This window comes from Heterocephalus glaber, unplaced genomic scaffold, assembly GCF_053883595.1.
Source record: "Heterocephalus glaber isolate CG9 unplaced genomic scaffold, H.glaber_assembly_v1.0 deba00001795, whole genome shotgun sequence".
Lineage (NCBI taxonomy): Eukaryota > Metazoa > Chordata > Mammalia > Rodentia > Bathyergidae > Heterocephalus > Heterocephalus glaber.
Window position 1 is genome coordinate 4,611,429 of NW_028258476.1, and position 18,628 is coordinate 4,630,056.

The following is an 18,628-nucleotide window of genomic DNA, read 5'->3' on the forward strand; positions in this document are numbered from 1 at the left end:
AATTTCATCTATTTGGTGGATGAATGGATAAAGTAGAGAACAGAAGGCAGAGGCTTTCTGCCCAAGGCGACTTGGATTAGCAAGGAGTCCCAGGGCCCAGGCTGGCTGGAGGTGGGCAGGGGTTGGCGCTGACCTGCAGCAGGGCGGGATCATGTGCTGTCTCCCTCAGCTCCTCAAAACTCTGAAGGACCCAGTCCTGCGTCTGCCGGGATCGGGAAAAGCTGCCTCGGAGAGGGCTCTGGCTCAGCTGTGTAGAGCTGTCCACATGGCTGTCATACTTGGTGCTGGGGGCCCAGTGGCTGGGGGGCTGGCGCTCCCGCTCCTCCAGGGTGTCCCGGGGCAGCCGGCTGTCCAGGCTCTGGCTCCTCTTGCGCTGTTCGTGGGGCAGCGTCCGGGTGCGGCGACCAGTCCGGCCCCGGGCCTGGCCCCCCACCTGCCTGTCAAACTTGTTGATGAGGGAGTCCACTGAAGACAACGGAGCCGTGTCAATGGTGCTAGCCGGGGCTGGCTCTTGGGGCGGCAGCTCCAGCAAGCTGGTGCTCCTGTGGCCCAGACCCATAGGCGCAGGGCCAGCCAGCGAGGCCTGCGACTGGGAACGGAGCAGTCTGCCTTGCCAGCAGGCCCCAGGCTCCTCGTCTGATGTGCTGCCCTGGGAGGGGGCAGGAAAGTCCTTGGCCTGAGAGTAGGGGTTCTCGGGGAATTCTGAGTCGGAGCTCGGAGTTCCAGGGGCCCCTCGGTTGTTGCCCCCCTTGATCTGAACCCCAAAAGAGTCCCCGCCTTTCTCTCCGCTGTTCAGCACCACAAAGGGCTGCCCGGCGATGCCCTGCACACGCACAGCCACCCCGTAGGTACTGGCCCTGGAGTCTTTGGCTGGACGCCGCCCCCCACGGCGGAGGGTGCCCGTCTGGGTGCCACCCTCTGCCTCCGTGATGAAGCGAATTTGCACTCCATGGTCTACGGGGCCGCGGGGCTCGGCCATGGTGGACGCTGGCTGGGGCCTAAGGGATGGAGAGAAGCATCTCAGCTGAGAAGGCCCAAGCAGAGGCCCAGAAGCCTCCGCCTGCCCAGCGTCAGTTCCTTCTACATCCAACAGTGGTGCTCATACTCTTTTTTTCCCCCTTCAACTATTTTTGTGATTTTAAAAAAATTTTTTATATTTATTAGCACATGTTTGCAGTTCACAATGGTCACATTCATCATGTGGAGCTCGTACACATACGTAACACATCTTAACTCTTCTTACGCCTCCTTTTAATTTTTCTTACTCCCCGTTTCTCATACTTTATCTGAGCAGCGGGAACACAGGATGTGGGACCACCCCCTTTCTGATTCAGGAGGTTTGGGATGGGGCCTGAGAATCTGCATTTCTAACAAGTTCTCCCTGCTGGTCCAGGGATGACACACTTTGAAACCCACTGACCTAAAAGAATCCATTTACTCCGACATGACCCTGGGGAGCTTGGCTTCGTTAGGGAATTTAATAATTCTGCTTGATACTCACACACACTGTACACACAGACCACCACGTGCTTCCTTCCCCCCAGCGGACGCAAACCCTAAGGCCTGCCTGTCCTCCAGAGAAAAGGGGCCTCCCTCCAGACCACCTTTAAAATATAGAGGATCTCAAAACTGTGGCATCCCAGCACCCCATTTCTAGATTTCTAGAAACACACGCACACAACTGCTAGCACCGGGGTCAGGCACAGAGACGGGAGAGTCTATTCTCTGGGAAAGTAGAAAGCAATGGGTTTTCTACCCTTTTGAACTTTGGACACTTGGATGAATTACCTATTCAAGAAAAGATTTAGGGCTGGAGATGGAGTTCAGGTTAGTGCGCTTGCCTCGCACATTCGAGACGCTGAGTTCTATGTCCACGTCACACAAACAAACAAAGCAAAACAGCTCTCGGTAAGGTTTTAACTGTGCCAGCCCAAGGGGCACTGGGACAGTAGGCGGTTCTGACCCGGGGGCCAAGGCCATCCGCAGGCGGGCTCCCCGGCCCACATTGGCCAAGCTTAGAGTCAGCAAATGGAATGTGTTTCAGGTGTGTGCTGGCTCCAGGAACTCAGGGGAGAGGTTCTGCTCCAAGCAAGTAAAAAAATCCAGCTTCCCCACTCCTTCAGCGGGCCTCCACCACAGCCCGGCACCGAAGTGGAGGAGGAGCCCGAAACGTGCTAGACAGAAAAACAAACATACACAGCGCAACCTCCGCACGGAGTTCTGGGCCAAGGAAACTTGGCAAGGCCCTTCCTGAGAGCTCGTAGAAGGGCTGGGAAGCCTGGAAGCCACGGTGAGACGAGGAGAGGAGAGGGGTGCAAAGGGCAGGCTCCAGGTAAGAAAGGCTGGTAGGGAAACAGTCTCTGAAGAATGGCATTCTTTCTTTTTCTTTCCTTCCTTTTTGGTTTTTTGAGACAGAGTCTTCTTAAGTGAAATAAATCGGAAGCACACGTTTAAATACCGCATTGTTTCTCTGGTGTGAGAAACTGAATGTGGAAATAGGGACTGAGATGTAAAATGGATATTGGGAAATGGGAGGAAAGTGTTCAAATGGGAAGGGGAACAAGGGAGGAGGGAGGGAGGCAGGAAGAAAGGGACAAGAAAAAAAGTGAAAATGGATGGAAAAAATGGAAACAAAGCTTCTGTACATGGGGAGGGGAGGGGGCTTGGGGGGCATGGGATAAAATAAAATAACATTTACTTTAGAAAAAAAGAAAAAAGGGAAGGGAACCAAGAGGAGGGAGAAGAAAGGAATGAAAAAAGAGTTAAGATATGCTATGTACGTGTACCAACTTCCCACAAGGAATATAATCATTATGTACTGCAGATATATACCAGTAAAAATGAAAAGTAAAAAAGTAAAAAAAAAAAGAAAGAAAGAAAGACAGAGTCTTGCTACTTAGCCCAGGCTGGCCTCCACCTCCAGGTGATCCTGGATCCTCCTCACCGCACCCAGGAAGAGCATTCTCCGCATTCCCAGCCTGTCCCCTCTGGAGAAAGGGAGGAAGGGACCCGATATTGGGAATGGTTCTGCATACTTGAGGCCCTGACTAGAACCAAGAAAATTGTGAAAGCAACCCCCACTCCCTCACACACACAGCCGGAGAGCGCAAATGAACTCAGCACAGATTTTTTTTCTTTTTTTTGGTATTGGAGATTAAACCCAGGGCCTTCACACTGAGCTACATCCCCTGTCCTTTTTATTTTTTATTTATTGATTGATTGATACCAGGGATCGAATTTGTCCTTTTTTATTTTGAGACAGGGTCTCGATACATTGATAAATTGCCCAAACTAGGCTGGTATTGCAATCTTCCTGTTTCAGCCTCCAGAGTGCTGCCGTTACAGGCGTGCGCCCCCACACCCAGCTCCCTACACAGAATCTTAAAAAGTTTGTGAAGGTAGAAGGGTAAAGTAGGTCTTCAAAATACTCACCTGGTAGGAAAGGCACTGGCCTAGAGTATGGACTGGCTTGGAAAATCCTAGTTCTGCTCTTCACCTCACGTATATAACCTTGAGCAAATCATAATTTTTCTGAGCCTCAGCCTCAGCAATAAGATGGGTACAATGACACCTCACGAGATAATTTTCTGTGAGAATTAAACAATAATTACAGTGTACACAACTTATAATAGCTTCAATCAACTGAGTGCAGTGACGCCCACTTAGCGGGCTCGGGAAGCTGAGGCCTGAGGATCACAAATTGGATACCAGCTTGGGCAACCCTGCCTCCAAAAATAAAAAGGGCTGGGGATATAGATCCGTGATGGAGCAGCCCTTAATCTGATTCCCATACAGCAAAAACAAAAAACAAAGAAAAAGACATCACTGGGCCCGGTGGCTCATGCCTGTAATTCCAGCATTTAGGAAGCTGAGGCAGGAAGATCACCTGGAGTTAGAAAACAACCTGGGCTACCTAGTGAGCTCAAGCCCAGCCTGAGCTACGTTGCGAGACCCTCTCTCAAACAAAAAAAAATAAAAATAAATCAAGTTTTATATATATATATATTTTTTTTTTCTTGGAACCAGGGATTGAACTCAGGACCTTGTGTTCATGAGGCAGACGGAGGAACCACTGAGCTAAATCCGCAGCCCTCAAGTTATATTCTTAAAATGTGTGCACATTTATTATATTTCAGTTCCAGTTTAACAAAGCGTGGGGAAATCACAAGACACTGAACGTGGAAGCCCCAGCGCAAATCGGATACCCAGTGTCACTGTTCACACACCCCACTCCTTTCGACCAGAACTTCCTGCCTCCACCGGGTTCCTCAGAGAAGCACTCCAGCACTCATGGGTGCTCTCCAGTTAGCCTCCTGTGGGTTCACCTCAGTTTGTACATTTATTGGATTGTTTCCTGTCCCTCTTCCTCACTAGAGCATAAACTCAAGAGGACAAAGACCACGGTGACAAGCTGACCTCAGTGCCTGGCCCACAGGCACGTGAATAAATGTGTTGAAGACTTCGCCCTGGACCAGCAGACCTATGCACCAGGAGAGGTAGACCTCTCCCAGGATCCCTCCCAGCCATTTCTCTTTTGCCCCGGAGCAGAGCTTGCTGGTCTGTACTCTCTGCCCCACGCCATCACAGTCTCAGAGCCAGATGTGGCTCGATTGTCAGCTCTCCGAAGTCACATGATTTATTCATGCTGCAGCTCTCCCCTGTCAGAACATCTACAGGTCTTCCAGATCCAGGTCAAGGAGTTCCTGCTTGGGCCCCAAAAACAGCCCCTTGGGTGACTGAGAGGGCTGAGTTGTGGGAGGTGGCCCTGGGAGCGCTACCCCAGGACTCCCCAGCCTCCATCACCTTCAGTCCCAGGCCATGTGGGTCAGGGGCCAGGAGGCTTGAGGGATCTTTGGGGTGGGTCAGAAAGCAGAGCTCTAAATGATTCAACATGGAAAACCCGAAACCTACCCGCCTTGGGTTACAGAGGACAGTGGGGCGGGGCCAGGGAGCAGGGCAGCTCCAAGGCCTTGCATAAGCCCTGAGGCTGGTAAACAGTGATGGGTCCCAGGCCTACACACTCACCAGAGGCCTGACCCTGCTTCTCCCCTCCCTGCCCTCTGTCCAGGCTCCTCTCACCAACAGCACCGTGGGAAGAGAGCAGGACAAAAGTTAATTCAGCTTTATCTGTCTGCCTCTGCCTTCAAAGAGGGGGAGGGCACTCTACACCTGCACCAGACTGCACTAGACTGCCACTTCTCTGGAGTTACTCATTAGCCTGCCCTGCCCTGATTCTATCAGCTCAGGCCCACCCATTATCATCTGGCTTCCAACTAGGAGTGACAGTGTCCCTGGACTGGCAGCAGTGGGGGTGGGGCAGTTTCGGTGTTTGGAGGAAGGATTGACAATTCCTTCCCGGCCAGGCAAGTGGCAGGATTCTAAATAACTGGCACATTCAGAAAATGGGAGACCTAGAGAAATACAGATTAGAACCCCCTTGGTGATAATAAGGAAAGCAAATGGTCAAAATAGAAGAGGATAGCTCAGTGACCTTGATCACTATGTTCCCTTTTTCTCATAAAATTTTACAAATAAGGTTTCCAGCTGGTGTGGCCCAGAACTCTGGGAGGCTGAAGCAAGAGGATGCCAAATTCCAGCCCAGTCTGAGCAACTTATCAAGACTGTCTCCAAATAAACAATTTTAAAATGGGATGGGGATGTGAAGGCCCTGGGTTCAATCTCCAGCACCGACAAAAAGAGTTCAAAACACCCCCCCCCACCCCCCTATCCCCAACGTGGACTCCAGGCTAGGTCTCCAGGAAAAGCAGAAACCCGAGAGCCAGGCTAGAGCTGCTAGGCCCGTGGGGGGAATACAACAATGAAGAACTGGGCCCCTGCAAACTGGCTTGACTGGTTTGAGGTAAGGAAAAGGGGAGGGCCGGGGAGAGGACAGAGGCAGCTTGGAAAGCAGACCAGAGAAATTCCACACCAGAAGAGGCAGAGGGGCAAGACCAGGAGCTGCGGCTTGGTCCACCTTGGCTGCCACATCAAGGCTCTGCAGGAGGGGGCAGAAGGTGGAGAGAGGAGAGGCAAGAGGAGCACAGGCACCAAGAACCCGGTGAGTGACAGGCCAGCGCATGACAGGAAGACTTCGTTTCCCTCCACCACTCCCTCTCAAGTTCTCAAAGTGGCATTCCTGATCCCACAATCACCTCGGCCACCTCCCTGGCCAGAGAGATGCTTCTCCCCTCCCCCCTCCCCCCTCCCCTCCCACACGGGCAAAGGCACACAGGCCAGCCTGGGAAGGGTAGGATGCATCTGCTAAGCCAGAATCCTCTCAGGTTAGCAGGCTCCCATTGCCAGACCCCGACACCCAAATATCCAGGACGAACGGAGAGGCGCCATGGGCAGGCACGTGTAGGCAGCTTGCCTACAAGCATAGCGGTTGCTAATTATTTCTCAATTACCACAACTTTCCTCAGGCAGGGCATCAAAGGGGCCAGGCTAAGCTGGCTCTGGTTCCATAGCTGCCTAAGGCAAGGAAATCCACCTTAGAAATTTTGTCTGAGCCCAATGTGCACCTCTCGTCTGGCCTGGGGACTTGGCAGGTGTAATTCCCCTTGTCTCCGTCTCCCGGGGAGTCCTGCCGATTTCCTGCGCCACTAGTGCCTATGCCATCTGCCAGCCAACACGGGTCGGGAGTCAGGACACCCGGTGAGCTCTCAGGGAATAATGAGGACTCCAGGAGCCATCAAGGAAGTTGGCTGCGCTCCCAAACCTCAGCCTGTGGCCCCCAACTAGACCCTAAAAAGAAAGTACGCGGGCTTGGGGGAAGGGCTGACATGAAAGAGGCCTCTTGCTAAGGATTTCTAGATATTTTGTAGCCCTGGGGATCTACGCTTCCCTTATCCCTCTCTTGGGGAGCACTCTCTCTCTTTCAAGAGGAAGAAGGAAAAAGATCCACCCCCCCACCCCACCCCACCCCGGCTAGAATGCAAAGGAAGAGACACTAGTTTCAAGCCTAGCCGAGATGAGGGTGCCCTCTAGCTCTGCCCCTCAGTGTTTCCACTGGCAACTGCCTTCGCCTGCAAGTGAACGGATGGAGAAAGGGTCCCCACCTCAGAGCCGGCTCCGAGCCAGAGGGAGGTGTCAGTGGCCAGTCTCGGCTAGCATCCAGGGGCAGGAGCCTCAGGAAAACAGCATCTGCAGACGCCTGCCGCTTCTGCCTCTGAACCTCAGGCAGCAGTGGGAATAACTCCTTCCCCCACCAGCCCGGTCTCCAAGAGCAATTCTGCTCCCAGGGCTGGCGTCTGACCTCCAGAGGTATCTTGGCCCTGAAACGCTTTCATGCCCTGGGAATAGCCTCAGCCTCAGCTGCCCCAAGTCCCGCCGCCTGGCACCTCCTCGGCCACCTGGCCGTGGCACCTTAGAGTAGGGACGGCTCTTCACCAGCTCTGCCGCCCGCCCCTGACCTCCCCTCCTCCCCTCTCCAACTCGGCACCTGTGCCCTGAAGGGCTGTAGCTGATTGCCTCACCCCTGTTCCGCCGGGGTGCACCTGAGGGCCTTACTACCCCTCAGGTGCCCTTGCCCCCGGCCCGTCCACTCACCCGGGCTGGGGTCGGCGCTCCAGGCTCGCGCTCCAGGCTCGGGCAGCGCTGCACGCGCGGCTCCGGGCCCTCCCCTGGGTGCCTGGGCTCTCGCTCCTTTCCCCCTCCCACCAACCTGTTACTCCCCGCCGGAGCCCCACCCCCATTGGCGGTAAACGCCCTCCCAGGCCGCTGGTTGGTCCGCGTCCAGCGAGGGGCGGGGCCTCCGCCCTGGAGACCCGGACCCGGGGTCGCGAGCAGGGTGGCGGGAGGGGGTGGCTCGGGTCACGTGGGCGGCGGGCGGGGGCGCGCGGGGCGGGGCGTCTGGGGGCACCGGAGGCCATCTTGGGGGCGCTGGGGCTAGTGGCCTGCGGCTGTCCCCCGACCGGGGCTCGCGAGAGCCGCCTGCTTGAGCATCTCCTCCGCTGCCCTTCACCTGCCCACCAGCGTACTCGCCGTCGTCGGCGCCTCCGTCACCTCTTCTCGCGTCTATTTTCTGTTTTTCCCAGTCTGGGATTCTCTCCCCATCTCCTGTGTTCCACAATTATTTTCCATCTTGACACCTTTTTTTTTTTTTTTCTAATAATCGTCATCTTCTAACTCATGTAGTTTTAAAAAGTCATTTTCATCATTTCGTCTCCCGACCCACGTTGAGCTCCGCCTCGGCGAGGTCTCCTGCCTGTTTGCTGCAGAACGCCCCGGACAGCGGCCGACGGTGATTAGGTGCTGATACCTATTAGCTGAATGAGTGACTGAGAACCGGACGTGAGTGTACACGCATCGGAATGACCATTCTAAACGGTTGGGGTTTCAACCCCAGGTTGCAAATCCACGTTTTTTGAGAGTCAGCCTTTCCACGAATAGGCATGTGGGTCCCAGTTCCTAGAAAAGAGTAGTCTAGGCTGCTCTGCAAATTACAGGCTGCGCTGAAACACTGAGGCTGCCTTCCTGGTGTTAACCGTTCAGATACATAAAAAAGACTTGGTTTATGTTGCTGGGCTCTGGATAGTTCCCTCGTTTATTTGTTCAACAAATGTTTATTGTGAACATACGCAGGATTAAAGAGGCATCAGAACAATGCAGCCAGCGCCTTCCCGGAGCGCTTTTCTCCCTCTCCCGGCCTTCGGAAGCTAGGTGTGGGCCCCGGAGGGGAAAGTCCACCTGCCGGGGCCCAGCCGATTTGCGAAGTCTGCATTCCAGAGCAGGCTTCTATTGGGGACGGAGCCCAGAAACCGGCCGTGCCCTGGGGAAGAACAGCAGGAAAAGGTTCGGGGAGGGTGGAGTGCGGAGAGGAGGAAGTGTCCAGGGATCGAGTTACCTCCTGGGATCGCTGGGGTGGGTTGTTTTTTTTTAAGGAGATAGTTTTAATGTAGGATTGTTGAATTGACCCAGAAATTGAAAAAGTGAAGACATAAATTCTCCTAGGTAAACTCCTTAACAATTAGGATACTTCTTGTATTTATAATAAATACAAAGTTGGGTAAATCTAGCCAGCGCTATAGAAAGTTACAAAACAAAACCTGGAACCTGAGTCAGGGCTTTGTCATCTGTTCCTCAAGGAAGCAGCCTCGGGGACATGATTACCTTAGGCTTGGGTGACAAAGGTGACTCCAAGATCTTTGTCCAGCGTTCAAGAAATTCTTTAGTTTTTGCCAGGCGTGGTGGCGTATGCCTATAATCCCAGCACTCAGGAGGTTGAGGAGGGAGGACCCAACTCCAGTTTAAGGCCAGGCTGGACTGCATAGTGGGACCCTATCTCAAAAACACCAAAAAAAAAAAAAAAAGTGAAGATTTAGTTTTGGCAAAATTGACTAGTTTATAAAAACAGCAAGGGAGAATGTTAGAACAAATATGACATCTAGAAGGAAGAAATTGATAGCACTGATACATATTCAAGCAGGTGAAGCTAGATGTGGTGCCACACACCTGTGATCCCAGCATTTGGGAGGCTGAGGCAGGAGGATCACCTTGAGTTCAAGGCCACCCTGGACTACATAGTGAGTTCAGTCAGAGCTAAATAGCAGAACCCCATCCAAAAAAGGAGGTGATTTTATTTAGTGAAAGGGAGTAGGAAAATTCCATGTAAATTGTAGCAGGTTCACCAAAGAAGTGAATTTGAACTGGGTGTGGTGGCCCATCCCTGTAATCCTAGCACTCAGGAGGCTGAGGCAAGAGGACTTCTGGGAGTCAGAGGCCAGCCTGTACTATGTAGCGAGACAATGTCTCAACAAACAAAAAGCAATTTTGACTCGGGTTTAGTATCATAGGCCTGTAAGCCCAGCACTTGTGAGACTGAGACAAGAAGATCACAAATTGGAGTTCTGCCGGGGCAACTAAGCAAGACCCTGTCTCAAAGTATAAATAAATAAGGCTGAGAAGTTCCTTCCTGAGTTCTTGAAGACTAACCGCTACCGCTAACAACTCCACTGAAATTCTTTCTTTTAGGTTTTTTGTTGTTGTTGTTGTTTTGGTACCAGGGATCAAACTTGAGACCTCGAGCTTTTGAGGCAGACAGCAGAACCACTGAACAGGCCGGGGATTTAGCTCAGTGGTTCTGGTGCCTGTCTCGAAAGCACAAGGACCCGAGTTCCATCCCCGGTACCAAAAAAAAAAAAGAGACAGAACCACTGAACTGAATCCCCAGCCCTCTTTTAGGCTTTTTTGAGACAGGGTCTCATTCTGTAATTCAGGATGATCTTCAACTCACTATGTAGCCCAGGCTGGCCTCGAAGTCTCAGCAGTCTTCCTGTCTCAGCCTCCCGAGTGGTGGGATTACAGTCATGCACCACCTCGTACTGTGTTTCAACAATCACCTATTTAAAAATGATAACCATAATAGTAGGCTGAGGCAGCCTTTCAGAAAGAAAGAAAAGAAAGAAAAAGAAAGAAGAGAGAAAGAAAGGGAGAAAGGAAAGAAACAAGAGTAGGAGGGATTTGGGAAGGACCCAGAAGAGGAAGAATATATGATAAATTAATTTTGGAACTTGCCATCTTGGAGAAGTATGTGGGACATCCACAGGGGGAAAAAAGTGCCTGGCAAACAACTGGAAATGAAGTTTAGAAAAGTCAGGACCAGAGACAGAACTAAGAATCATCTTGCTGGGCATGGTGGTGCACACCTGTAATCCCAAAACTTGGGAGGCTGAGGCAGGAGGACCAAGGGTTTGAGGCCAGCCTGGGCTACATAACAAGACCCTAGCTCAAATGAAAAGGCACTTCTAGATTTAATAATTTTATTATTTCCTCTGGGCTTCTCAAGGGGAAAGAAATCCGTGTTCTATCTTCCAGGGCCTCCTTTTATCCTCACCTGGGAATGTCAGTAAATGAACCATACCTGGGACATATCAGGGTAACTGGGACAAAGACATTCCAAGCAACTGTTTTCAGCCTAATCAGAGGAGGAGCTCAGCTCAAAGGCCCCAGAATCACTGCAGGACGCACTAACCCTTTCGTTGTCCCAGCTGCCCACCTTTAATGCCCCGAGCAACTGAATTCCAGTATGTTCAAAGTAAAAATATCTTTTAAAAGGAAAAAAATCAAGAAAGCCACATATGTCCTGTTCCAATGAAGTGAGAAGGAATAAATTCCTCCCAAAGTATTTTTTTATGAGCTGTTAAAATGCCATTCTGAGGAGGGAGCCAGCTTCCCTCCACACACCCAAACAACAGTTGATTCCGCCTCCTGTCTTGCTCCCTCGCTCTCTCACAGGAAAGGAGGCAGAAGCTTGGCACCCTAAACCGAGGCACACACACATCCCCCAAGCCCCAGGCTTCCCCACTCTACTCCTAGTCCATCGTTGCAGTTTTAGCAGAGCCTCACTAACTTTCGATTTGCTTAGGTTCCTCATCTGAAGCTTTCCAAAATTCATGTCTCCTAACACAGGGGCACGACGCCATAGAGCAGGTGCTGGGCACAAAACCAAACACCTGATAGGGCAGCCCGGGTTCCCTGTAAGATAGAACCATCCCTTGGCCGGCTGAGGTGAGTTGCCAGCCTCGGGTCCACTGGCTGTCACAGCTAAGGACAGCCCCAGCCAGCGACAGCGCAGCGGGGCCTGGGCCTGGCATCCCTCTCTGCTGTTGCCTCCTCTAAGGACACTCGTCCAGTAGATGTGGCTAGGAAGGACTGGCATCATGGCTTGAGGTCTCCTTGCCCAGTTTTGCTTCCCATCTCCTTTTCTATCAAAGGCCTGGACTGACGTTATCCTGCATGGGCTATCTCAGCCCTTCCTGCTTCCCTCTGTCTTTCACTGGCATTCCCGCACAGTACGCCTCTTGCACTTCTAACTTTGTCTTGCCTCTGCTTCCCAGACCACTTGAACTGACTGTTAGTTCCAGGAGTGGCCTGAAAATGATGGGGAAGGAGAAATGCATTCCTCACTGCCTGGTTGGCCATACTCATAGTCTAGTCCTAGCTGTTTGGGAGGCTGAGGCAGGAAGGTCCCTGGAGCCCAGGAGTTCAGAGCCAGCCTTGGCAACATTGTGAGACCCTGGCTCTAAAATTAAAATGAAACAAAAGTCTCCCGGACGGTGTGGAGTACAGATATTGTTCGGGGGGGAGATGGTGTTGAAACTGCAGTTGCTGAAACTTTCACTGATGGTGAAGTAGGAAATGGCCTTGTGAGGTAACAATTCAGGCACATGGGTTAGGCAGAGGGGGAGCAATGAACATAGGCACAGGGGAATTGGCTGCCTGTTATTAAGTTGCATTGAGCCCTGCCAGGAGATAATGAAAAGCTGAGAGCAGTTAACAAACATTGAAAATTAACTGTGAAGGCCAGAGGGCCTCTTTGAAAGCTTACAAAGAGGCCTTTATCTACAGCAGTGGACAGAAAAAAATCAAAAAATATTCAGACTAAAGTCCTGACTCAGTGGAGCTCCTGGAGGCAAATCTGCAGTCAAGGTCAGGGCTAGTTGGAAAAATCTGCGACTCCGTCTCAAGGACAACACATGCTGGGGTTTCCAGAACTTCTGGCTCTCTACACTTCTCTGGGTCTTCAGGACCTCAGAAGGCTGGGAGCTCCCCTCCAGGAGGGAGAGAATGCAGAGACCTCTCCTCCCTCAGTATCTCCTGACTTCGGGATTTTAATTAGGAAAAACTGCAGCATCTTCCCCAAACATGCTGCACCTGCTAAGGGAAGAAGGGACTACATCTCCAAGTGTCAGTGAGAATGAGAAGACATATAGGGATGAGACCTGGGGGATGGCTATGGGAGTAGATCCTGCCCCCATTTTTTTTCTGCCATCATGTTTTGGCAGCATTTGGGTTGAAACCAGGGCCTCACACATGCTAGGCAAGGCCTCTATCACTGAGCCACATCCCCAGCCCATCAGCACTTTCAAATTTTCTTTTGAAACAAGGTCTCACTGAATTGCCTAGGCAATCCTCCTGCCTCAGCCTGCAGTGTTTCTGAGATAATAGGCCTGTGTGCTACCACACCAAGCTTGGCATTAGATTTTGATGATGCTTAATCTAAGAAGGGTGCCTCACATCCTTCAGGTAATTCCTGGCAGGAAGAAAAATTACCATGTTATCAAAGTAGGGTTTGGATGACATTATCAGTTAAGCCACTGAGACTGTTAGAGGCCATAGCTGGGAACCAGGGGGGTTCAGAATAGAAGGAAACAATGAGTACCACCTACAGTCCTGAAACAGCTCCAGCAATTAGGCTGGATACTATTCTACTAACACCCCTCTTCTAAGTTTTCCCACAGGGAGAAGGGCCCGTGGAACCCTACCAAATACATACAGAGACACAAACCCACATGACACAAGGGGTGGACTGTAGCAGCACCTTCTGTTCAGCTGCCCAGCACCATCACCTTACTTCCTCTAACAAGGCGTTTTGGAATTCACTATTATGCTCAGTGAAGACCACACTCTTCCCAGGCTGAGCCCAGACAAAGACTAAGCATGGTGTGTGTACCCAGGCCTGCTCATTTCCCATCAGGGTGGGATTCCTCTGGCAATTGTACCCCATCTCTGCAGATCTGTGCCCGGCCCTGCTTTGTCGTAGCCATTGTCCCCAGTATGCTTCTTCCACTCCCAGCTTTGTCCTGAGTTTTGCATCCCATAGCAAAACCAACTTACTGGGTGATGAAATGATGTGAAGCAGGAAAAAGGAAAACCACACTTACACAGTATAGTTATTTAAAAATTTACTCATTTATTTTGAGCAGTAGAGATTTTTCTTGGCTGAGAATAGAAGCATGAGCATTACACTCACAAAATGACTTCTTGGGCTGGGGATGTAGCTCAGTGGTGCAGCTGCCTGCCTCACAAGCGCAAGGTCCTGAGTTTGATCCGATCCCCAGTACCAAAAAAAAAAGGCTTCTTTTTTTTGGTACTAGGGATCGAACTCAGGACCTTTCGGTTGCAAGGCAAGCACAGTGCCACTGAGCTACATCACTAGTCCAAAAAATGACTTCTTCTTAAAATTTTTAGACATGTATTTAGATGAGACCCAGAAGAAGACACACAAATAAAAACTGTTGTTTTATTATATAAAGATTATATATGGGATTGTAAATGGCTTTTATATGATCTTATTATTGACATGTTTTTTAGGTATTAGACAAAAGTAAGAAAACAAGGATATTAGTTTTTTGGGGGTTTTTTTGGTACCAGGGATCAAACTTGCGTCCTTGTGCTTGCATAGCAGGCGTTGAAACCACTGAGCTAAATCCCAGGCCCACAAGGATATTAGTTTTAAAGAACAATAGTGACAATACAATGAGATTAAGCCCTGGGTTCTGGGAGAAAAAAAGACTATACTTTGCAATTATACACACTAAAAACTATAAAGTTTATTTTGTTTTTGCTTTGGGGCAGTACTGGAGATTGAACTCAGGGCCTTCAAATGAGCTACATCCCCATCCCTTTTTAATTTTCATTTATTTGCATATTGGAAATGGAATCCAGGGCCCTTGTACTGAGCTACAGCCCCAGGCCCCATCTTTTTCATTTTTTGAGACAGAATGTCATAAGTTCCTAAGCTTCCCAGGCTGGGCTCAGACTTGTGATTCTCCTGGCTCAGCCTCCCAAGCATGTGCCGCCACACCCAGCTTGAAGTATTTTTATAATCAGCTGAGGTCTCAGATATAAGGAAGTTAGTTGGTCAATCAACAGATGTTCACTGAGCACCTACTATGTGTCAGGTGCCATTTGTGTTTGTCTTGATGGCTACTATCACAAATTTAGTGGCTTAAAACAACACAACTTTATTTTCTTATGGTTCTGGAGGTCAGAAATCCTGAGATCAGATTTTAGCAGGACTATATTACTTCTGCAGGCCCTAGAAGAGAATCTGTTTCTTTGCCTTTTCTAGCTTCCAGAAGCCTCTGGATCCTTCTGCTAAGGACCTTTCTTCCCTAGTCTTGTTAAATCGAGAAGCAGGAGGCCATTCACAGCCAGCTGTCTCCATACTTGGGATTCCTAGGTAACAAGCTCCAACATTAGTATGTAAACAAACCAAAACTTAGTTAGAAATATGACAAATAGCTAAATTTCAGCCAATTCCAAGCAGCTAATGCATCGCACCACACCCAAATCAGACCAGCACTCCCAGCGGCCAGTCAGGTAATTGCTTTGTTTCTGCCACAAGCCTATAAAAGCTTGCTGCTAATGCTACTGGGCGGAGCTCTCAGAATCAGAATCTCTTCCGATTCAGAGTGCTGCCTGATTGATAAATTGTCCTTTGCTTAAATAAAACCCTGGTAAATTAAATTTGTCTGGCCTGGCATGGCGGGGCACACCTGTAATCCCAGCACTTGGGAGGCTGAGGCAGGAGGATTGCCTTGAGTTCGAAGCCAACCTGGGCTACATAGTGAGTTCAGGGCCAGCCTGAACTACAAAGGGAGACCCTGCCTCAGAAAAAAAACAGGGCTTGGGCCGAGGATTTAGCTCAGTTGTTCAAAAGCGCAAGGACCCGAGTTCGATCCCCGGTACCAAAACAAACAAAAAACAGGGCTGGGGATGTAACTCAGTGGTCCCGATGCCTGCCTCACAAGCACAGGATCCCGAGTTTGAGTTTGATCCCCGGTACCAAAAAAACAAAAAAAAATTTGTCCAAAGTTTTTAGCAGCACTTCCAAATCTCTCCCCAACCCTCTGATTGCTGGCTTTGTGGTCACAGACTCCTCTCTGACTGTGCTGCCCCTTCCTTCCTCTTGTAAGAAATCTTGTGAAGATAGAGTCTTGGCATGTAGTTCAGGCTGGCCTTGATTGAACTCACTATGTAGCACAGGCTGGTTTCGACTCTCCGAGATCCTCCTGCCTCAGCCTCCAGAGTGCTGGGATCACAGGTGTGTGGCACCATGCCTGGCTATGAAGACATTTAAAAAAAAGTAACATGATGGTGACTAGACGTGGAATTGGTCAAGGAGGTTGCTTTGAAGCAGTGGTTTTTGAACCAAAGCCTGAATTATGGCAGTTGACCCCATTGTTCCTGCAGTTCTCTGAATATTTTTGGTAAATTTGGGGGCCTGTTAGTTTGGGAAGTTAGTTGACTTTTACCTTCCTCACCCACTCATGAATGAACTGCAAAAAGCAGAACAGTTCCAACTTACAAAGTAAATATTGACTAGTTACCCCATTTCAGGGATTTAAGTCTCACTTTTCTGAATTTCAAGTCCATATCAAGAACTCTCTCAGTCCATATCAAGCCTCTCTCTGCAGGCTGAGAAACAGCACCCATTACTACTGTCTTATGCATATTGTCTACACAGAAAGCCCATAACTGCAAGAGTGGAGACCAAATTGGGTGTAATTTAAATCCTTTCCACTTAAGTTTAATTCCTTGCTCAATAATTTCTAAAACTTTTTCAGAAAACTTCCTCAGCAAATGTCTGGTTCCTTGCTGAATGTGAGGCTCAGGGAGCCAGGCCCTGGCTCCTCCTAGGTGGGTTGCACTGTGTCTCTCGGGTTCTGTGGCACGTCAGGGCCCAGCAGAGTGGCTGGACACCTGGTTTCCCAAGGGGAAAATATCTTTCTGTGAAAGGGAAGGGACAAGGAAAGGCATGTGGGTCCCAAGCAGTGAGTGACACGGCAGGTCAGAAATTGCAGGAGTCATGGGGCTGGGGATTTAGCTCAGTGGTTTTGATGCCTGCTGCGCAAGTCCAAGGACCTGAGTTCGATCCCCGGTACCAAAAAAAAAGAAAGAAATTGCAGGAGTCACTGGAGTGTGCTGTAATCTCAGCACGAGAAGGAGGATCCCAAGGTTTGAGGCCAACCTGGACCACGAAGTGAGACCCTGACTCAAAAAAAGAAAGAAAGGAAAGGAGGAAAGAAGGAAGGAAGAAGGGAAAAAAGGAAGAAGGAAGGGGAAGGGAGGGAGAGAGAGAAAAGAAAACAATTGCAGGGGCTAGGTGTGGAGCTCAGTGGTAGAGCATTTCCCCAGACATGTAAAGCCCTGAGTTCAATCCCCACAATAATGACAATAACAACAGTTACAAAAAAGACCACAATACAACATCCTCACCCCAACTAACCAGGCCTCACCCTAGAAGAGGGAGCAGTTAGTTTATCCTAGTGTGTTGCTAGAAATCCTGCAGTGACATCTTTGTATCTTGTTTTCTCCTAAACCTAAATTATTCTTTGATTTTAGGGCTGGGGGTGTAGCTTGGTGGCAGAGGACTTGTGTAGCATGCGCAATACTGTGGGGAAGGGGGGCTGTACTTGATTTGGTTTCAAAACAACTTTCTCTTTGGTTACAGAGATGAATTGGAGCAGGGTAAGGTGGTGGAGGTTGAGGCAGGAGGATCTCAAGTTAAAGGCCAGCTGGCGCAATTTAGCAAAGCCATGTCTCAAAATTTTAGAAAAGGCCTGGGGACATAGCTCAGTTGGAAAGTGCTTGCCCAGCAGGCCCAAAGTCCTGATTAGAGAGAGAGAAATTAATACATACAAAATAAATTATAAAAATTATAAGGTTTTTGTTTTCCTTTTAGAAAATAGCCTTTTTGAGGTGTGACACACAGTAGACTGCACAAATGCACAGTGTGCATCTGGATAGTTTTGACACATGGACACATCCCGGAAGTCCTTCCCACAGCGGAGGTAATGAGCAAACCCACCCACCAGATACAGGGCAGGGCAGGGTAAGGGAGGATGCACTCTCCTTGAGTTTGACCTCTTACTATCAGCTCAGGAATGTGTACTCTGAGTAATGGAATAAGATGAGTCACACGTGTGCGGGCGCACATGCATGAAAAAAATTTCTACAAAAGTGGTCAGGAAAAAAAGCTCCCCACACACACACTTGGCAGGTGATTAGTAGCTCATTAAGTAAAATCATGTCACCATGCTGTCACTTTGCTCTCCTTGTGCACAGGGCTCAGCTGGAATGCAAAGGGCTGAGAAAATGCCCAGCTGGTGCTCAGGTCAGCTCTTAGCTGCTCCCTACAGAAGCTGAAGAAATTTCTGTCCTTGGTTTCTTAAAAGTCCTTGCCTCCTACTGGCCCCATATCAGTCAGCCCGGGACAACAGGGTCTGGGGTTATGGGGCATGAGTTCCTTTCCAGTCTAGCTCACTCTTCTCTGTGATTTGAGTCCCCTTGTATTCTTTTTTTTTGAGACAGGGTCTCACTATGTATTCAAGCCTGGCCTCGAACTTCTGGAGATCCTCCAGCCTCAGTCTCCCGAGTGCTGGGATTACAGGTGTGCACCACTATGCCCAGCCCTCTTTTATTCTAAAACCAGCCTCTCCTCTTCCTATCTTTCTAGATTTAATTCCTGCTCTTCTCCAACATTCAACAATATTTATTGGACACCTACCTGGTGTCAGGCACTGTTGTAGGCTCAAGGAATATAGCAGAAGTCAAAATAGACAGCAATCCCTGCCTTTGTGAGTTTACTCCATAACTTTCCCTTTGTAGAGAAATGAAAAGCTAGAAACTAAATTCCACCTGCACAAAGGAAGTTGTGCAGAGAGTAACTGCATGGGAGAATCCTCTAACCCTTTTGCACTGTAGGGCTGCTCTCCTCTTCCATTCTCCCTGAGCGGTTCCTACCCATGGTTCTGAGTCCCCTCGTCCCTCCCCTGTACTGGGGCTCAGAGAGAGGAGCCCTTTCGTCTTCCGCCTGTGGGGCACTCACATCTCTCCTCCG

At 49.9% G+C, this 18,628-nt stretch overlaps 1 protein-coding gene and 1 long non-coding RNA gene across 9 annotated transcripts in view; one reads left to right on the plus strand and one right to left on the minus strand.

Annotated features, from left to right (window-relative positions):
* Cgn (cingulin) overlaps window positions 1–7,696 on the minus strand; it is a 26,963-nt gene extending 19,267 nt beyond the window's left edge. For 5 of the 8 annotated variants that reach the window (XM_021265936.2, XM_021265937.2, XM_013075554.3 and 2 more), the window contains exons 1-2: window positions 7,549–7,695; window positions 134–998 (exon numbers count right to left, since the gene is read on the minus strand). In XM_021265936.2, coding sequence (XP_021121595.2) covers window positions 134–998; window positions 7,549–7,694 — 1,011 coding nt within the window. In that variant the 5' untranslated portion in view covers window position 7,695. Of the gene's footprint in view, window positions 1–133; window positions 999–2,196; window positions 2,367–2,896; window positions 2,988–7,548 lie in introns of those variants that run through there. The other 3 variants (XM_087203317.1, XM_004854076.4, XM_004854075.4) reach the window with 3 other exon arrangements.
* LOC101722333 (uncharacterized) overlaps window positions 2,147–18,628 on the plus strand; it is a 31,679-nt gene continuing 15,197 nt past the window's right edge. The window contains exons 1-2 of the long non-coding RNA XR_015448114.1: window positions 2,147–2,332; window positions 4,375–18,178. This is a non-coding gene — a long non-coding RNA (uncharacterized LOC101722333). The remainder of the gene's footprint in view (window positions 2,333–4,374; window positions 18,179–18,628) is intronic.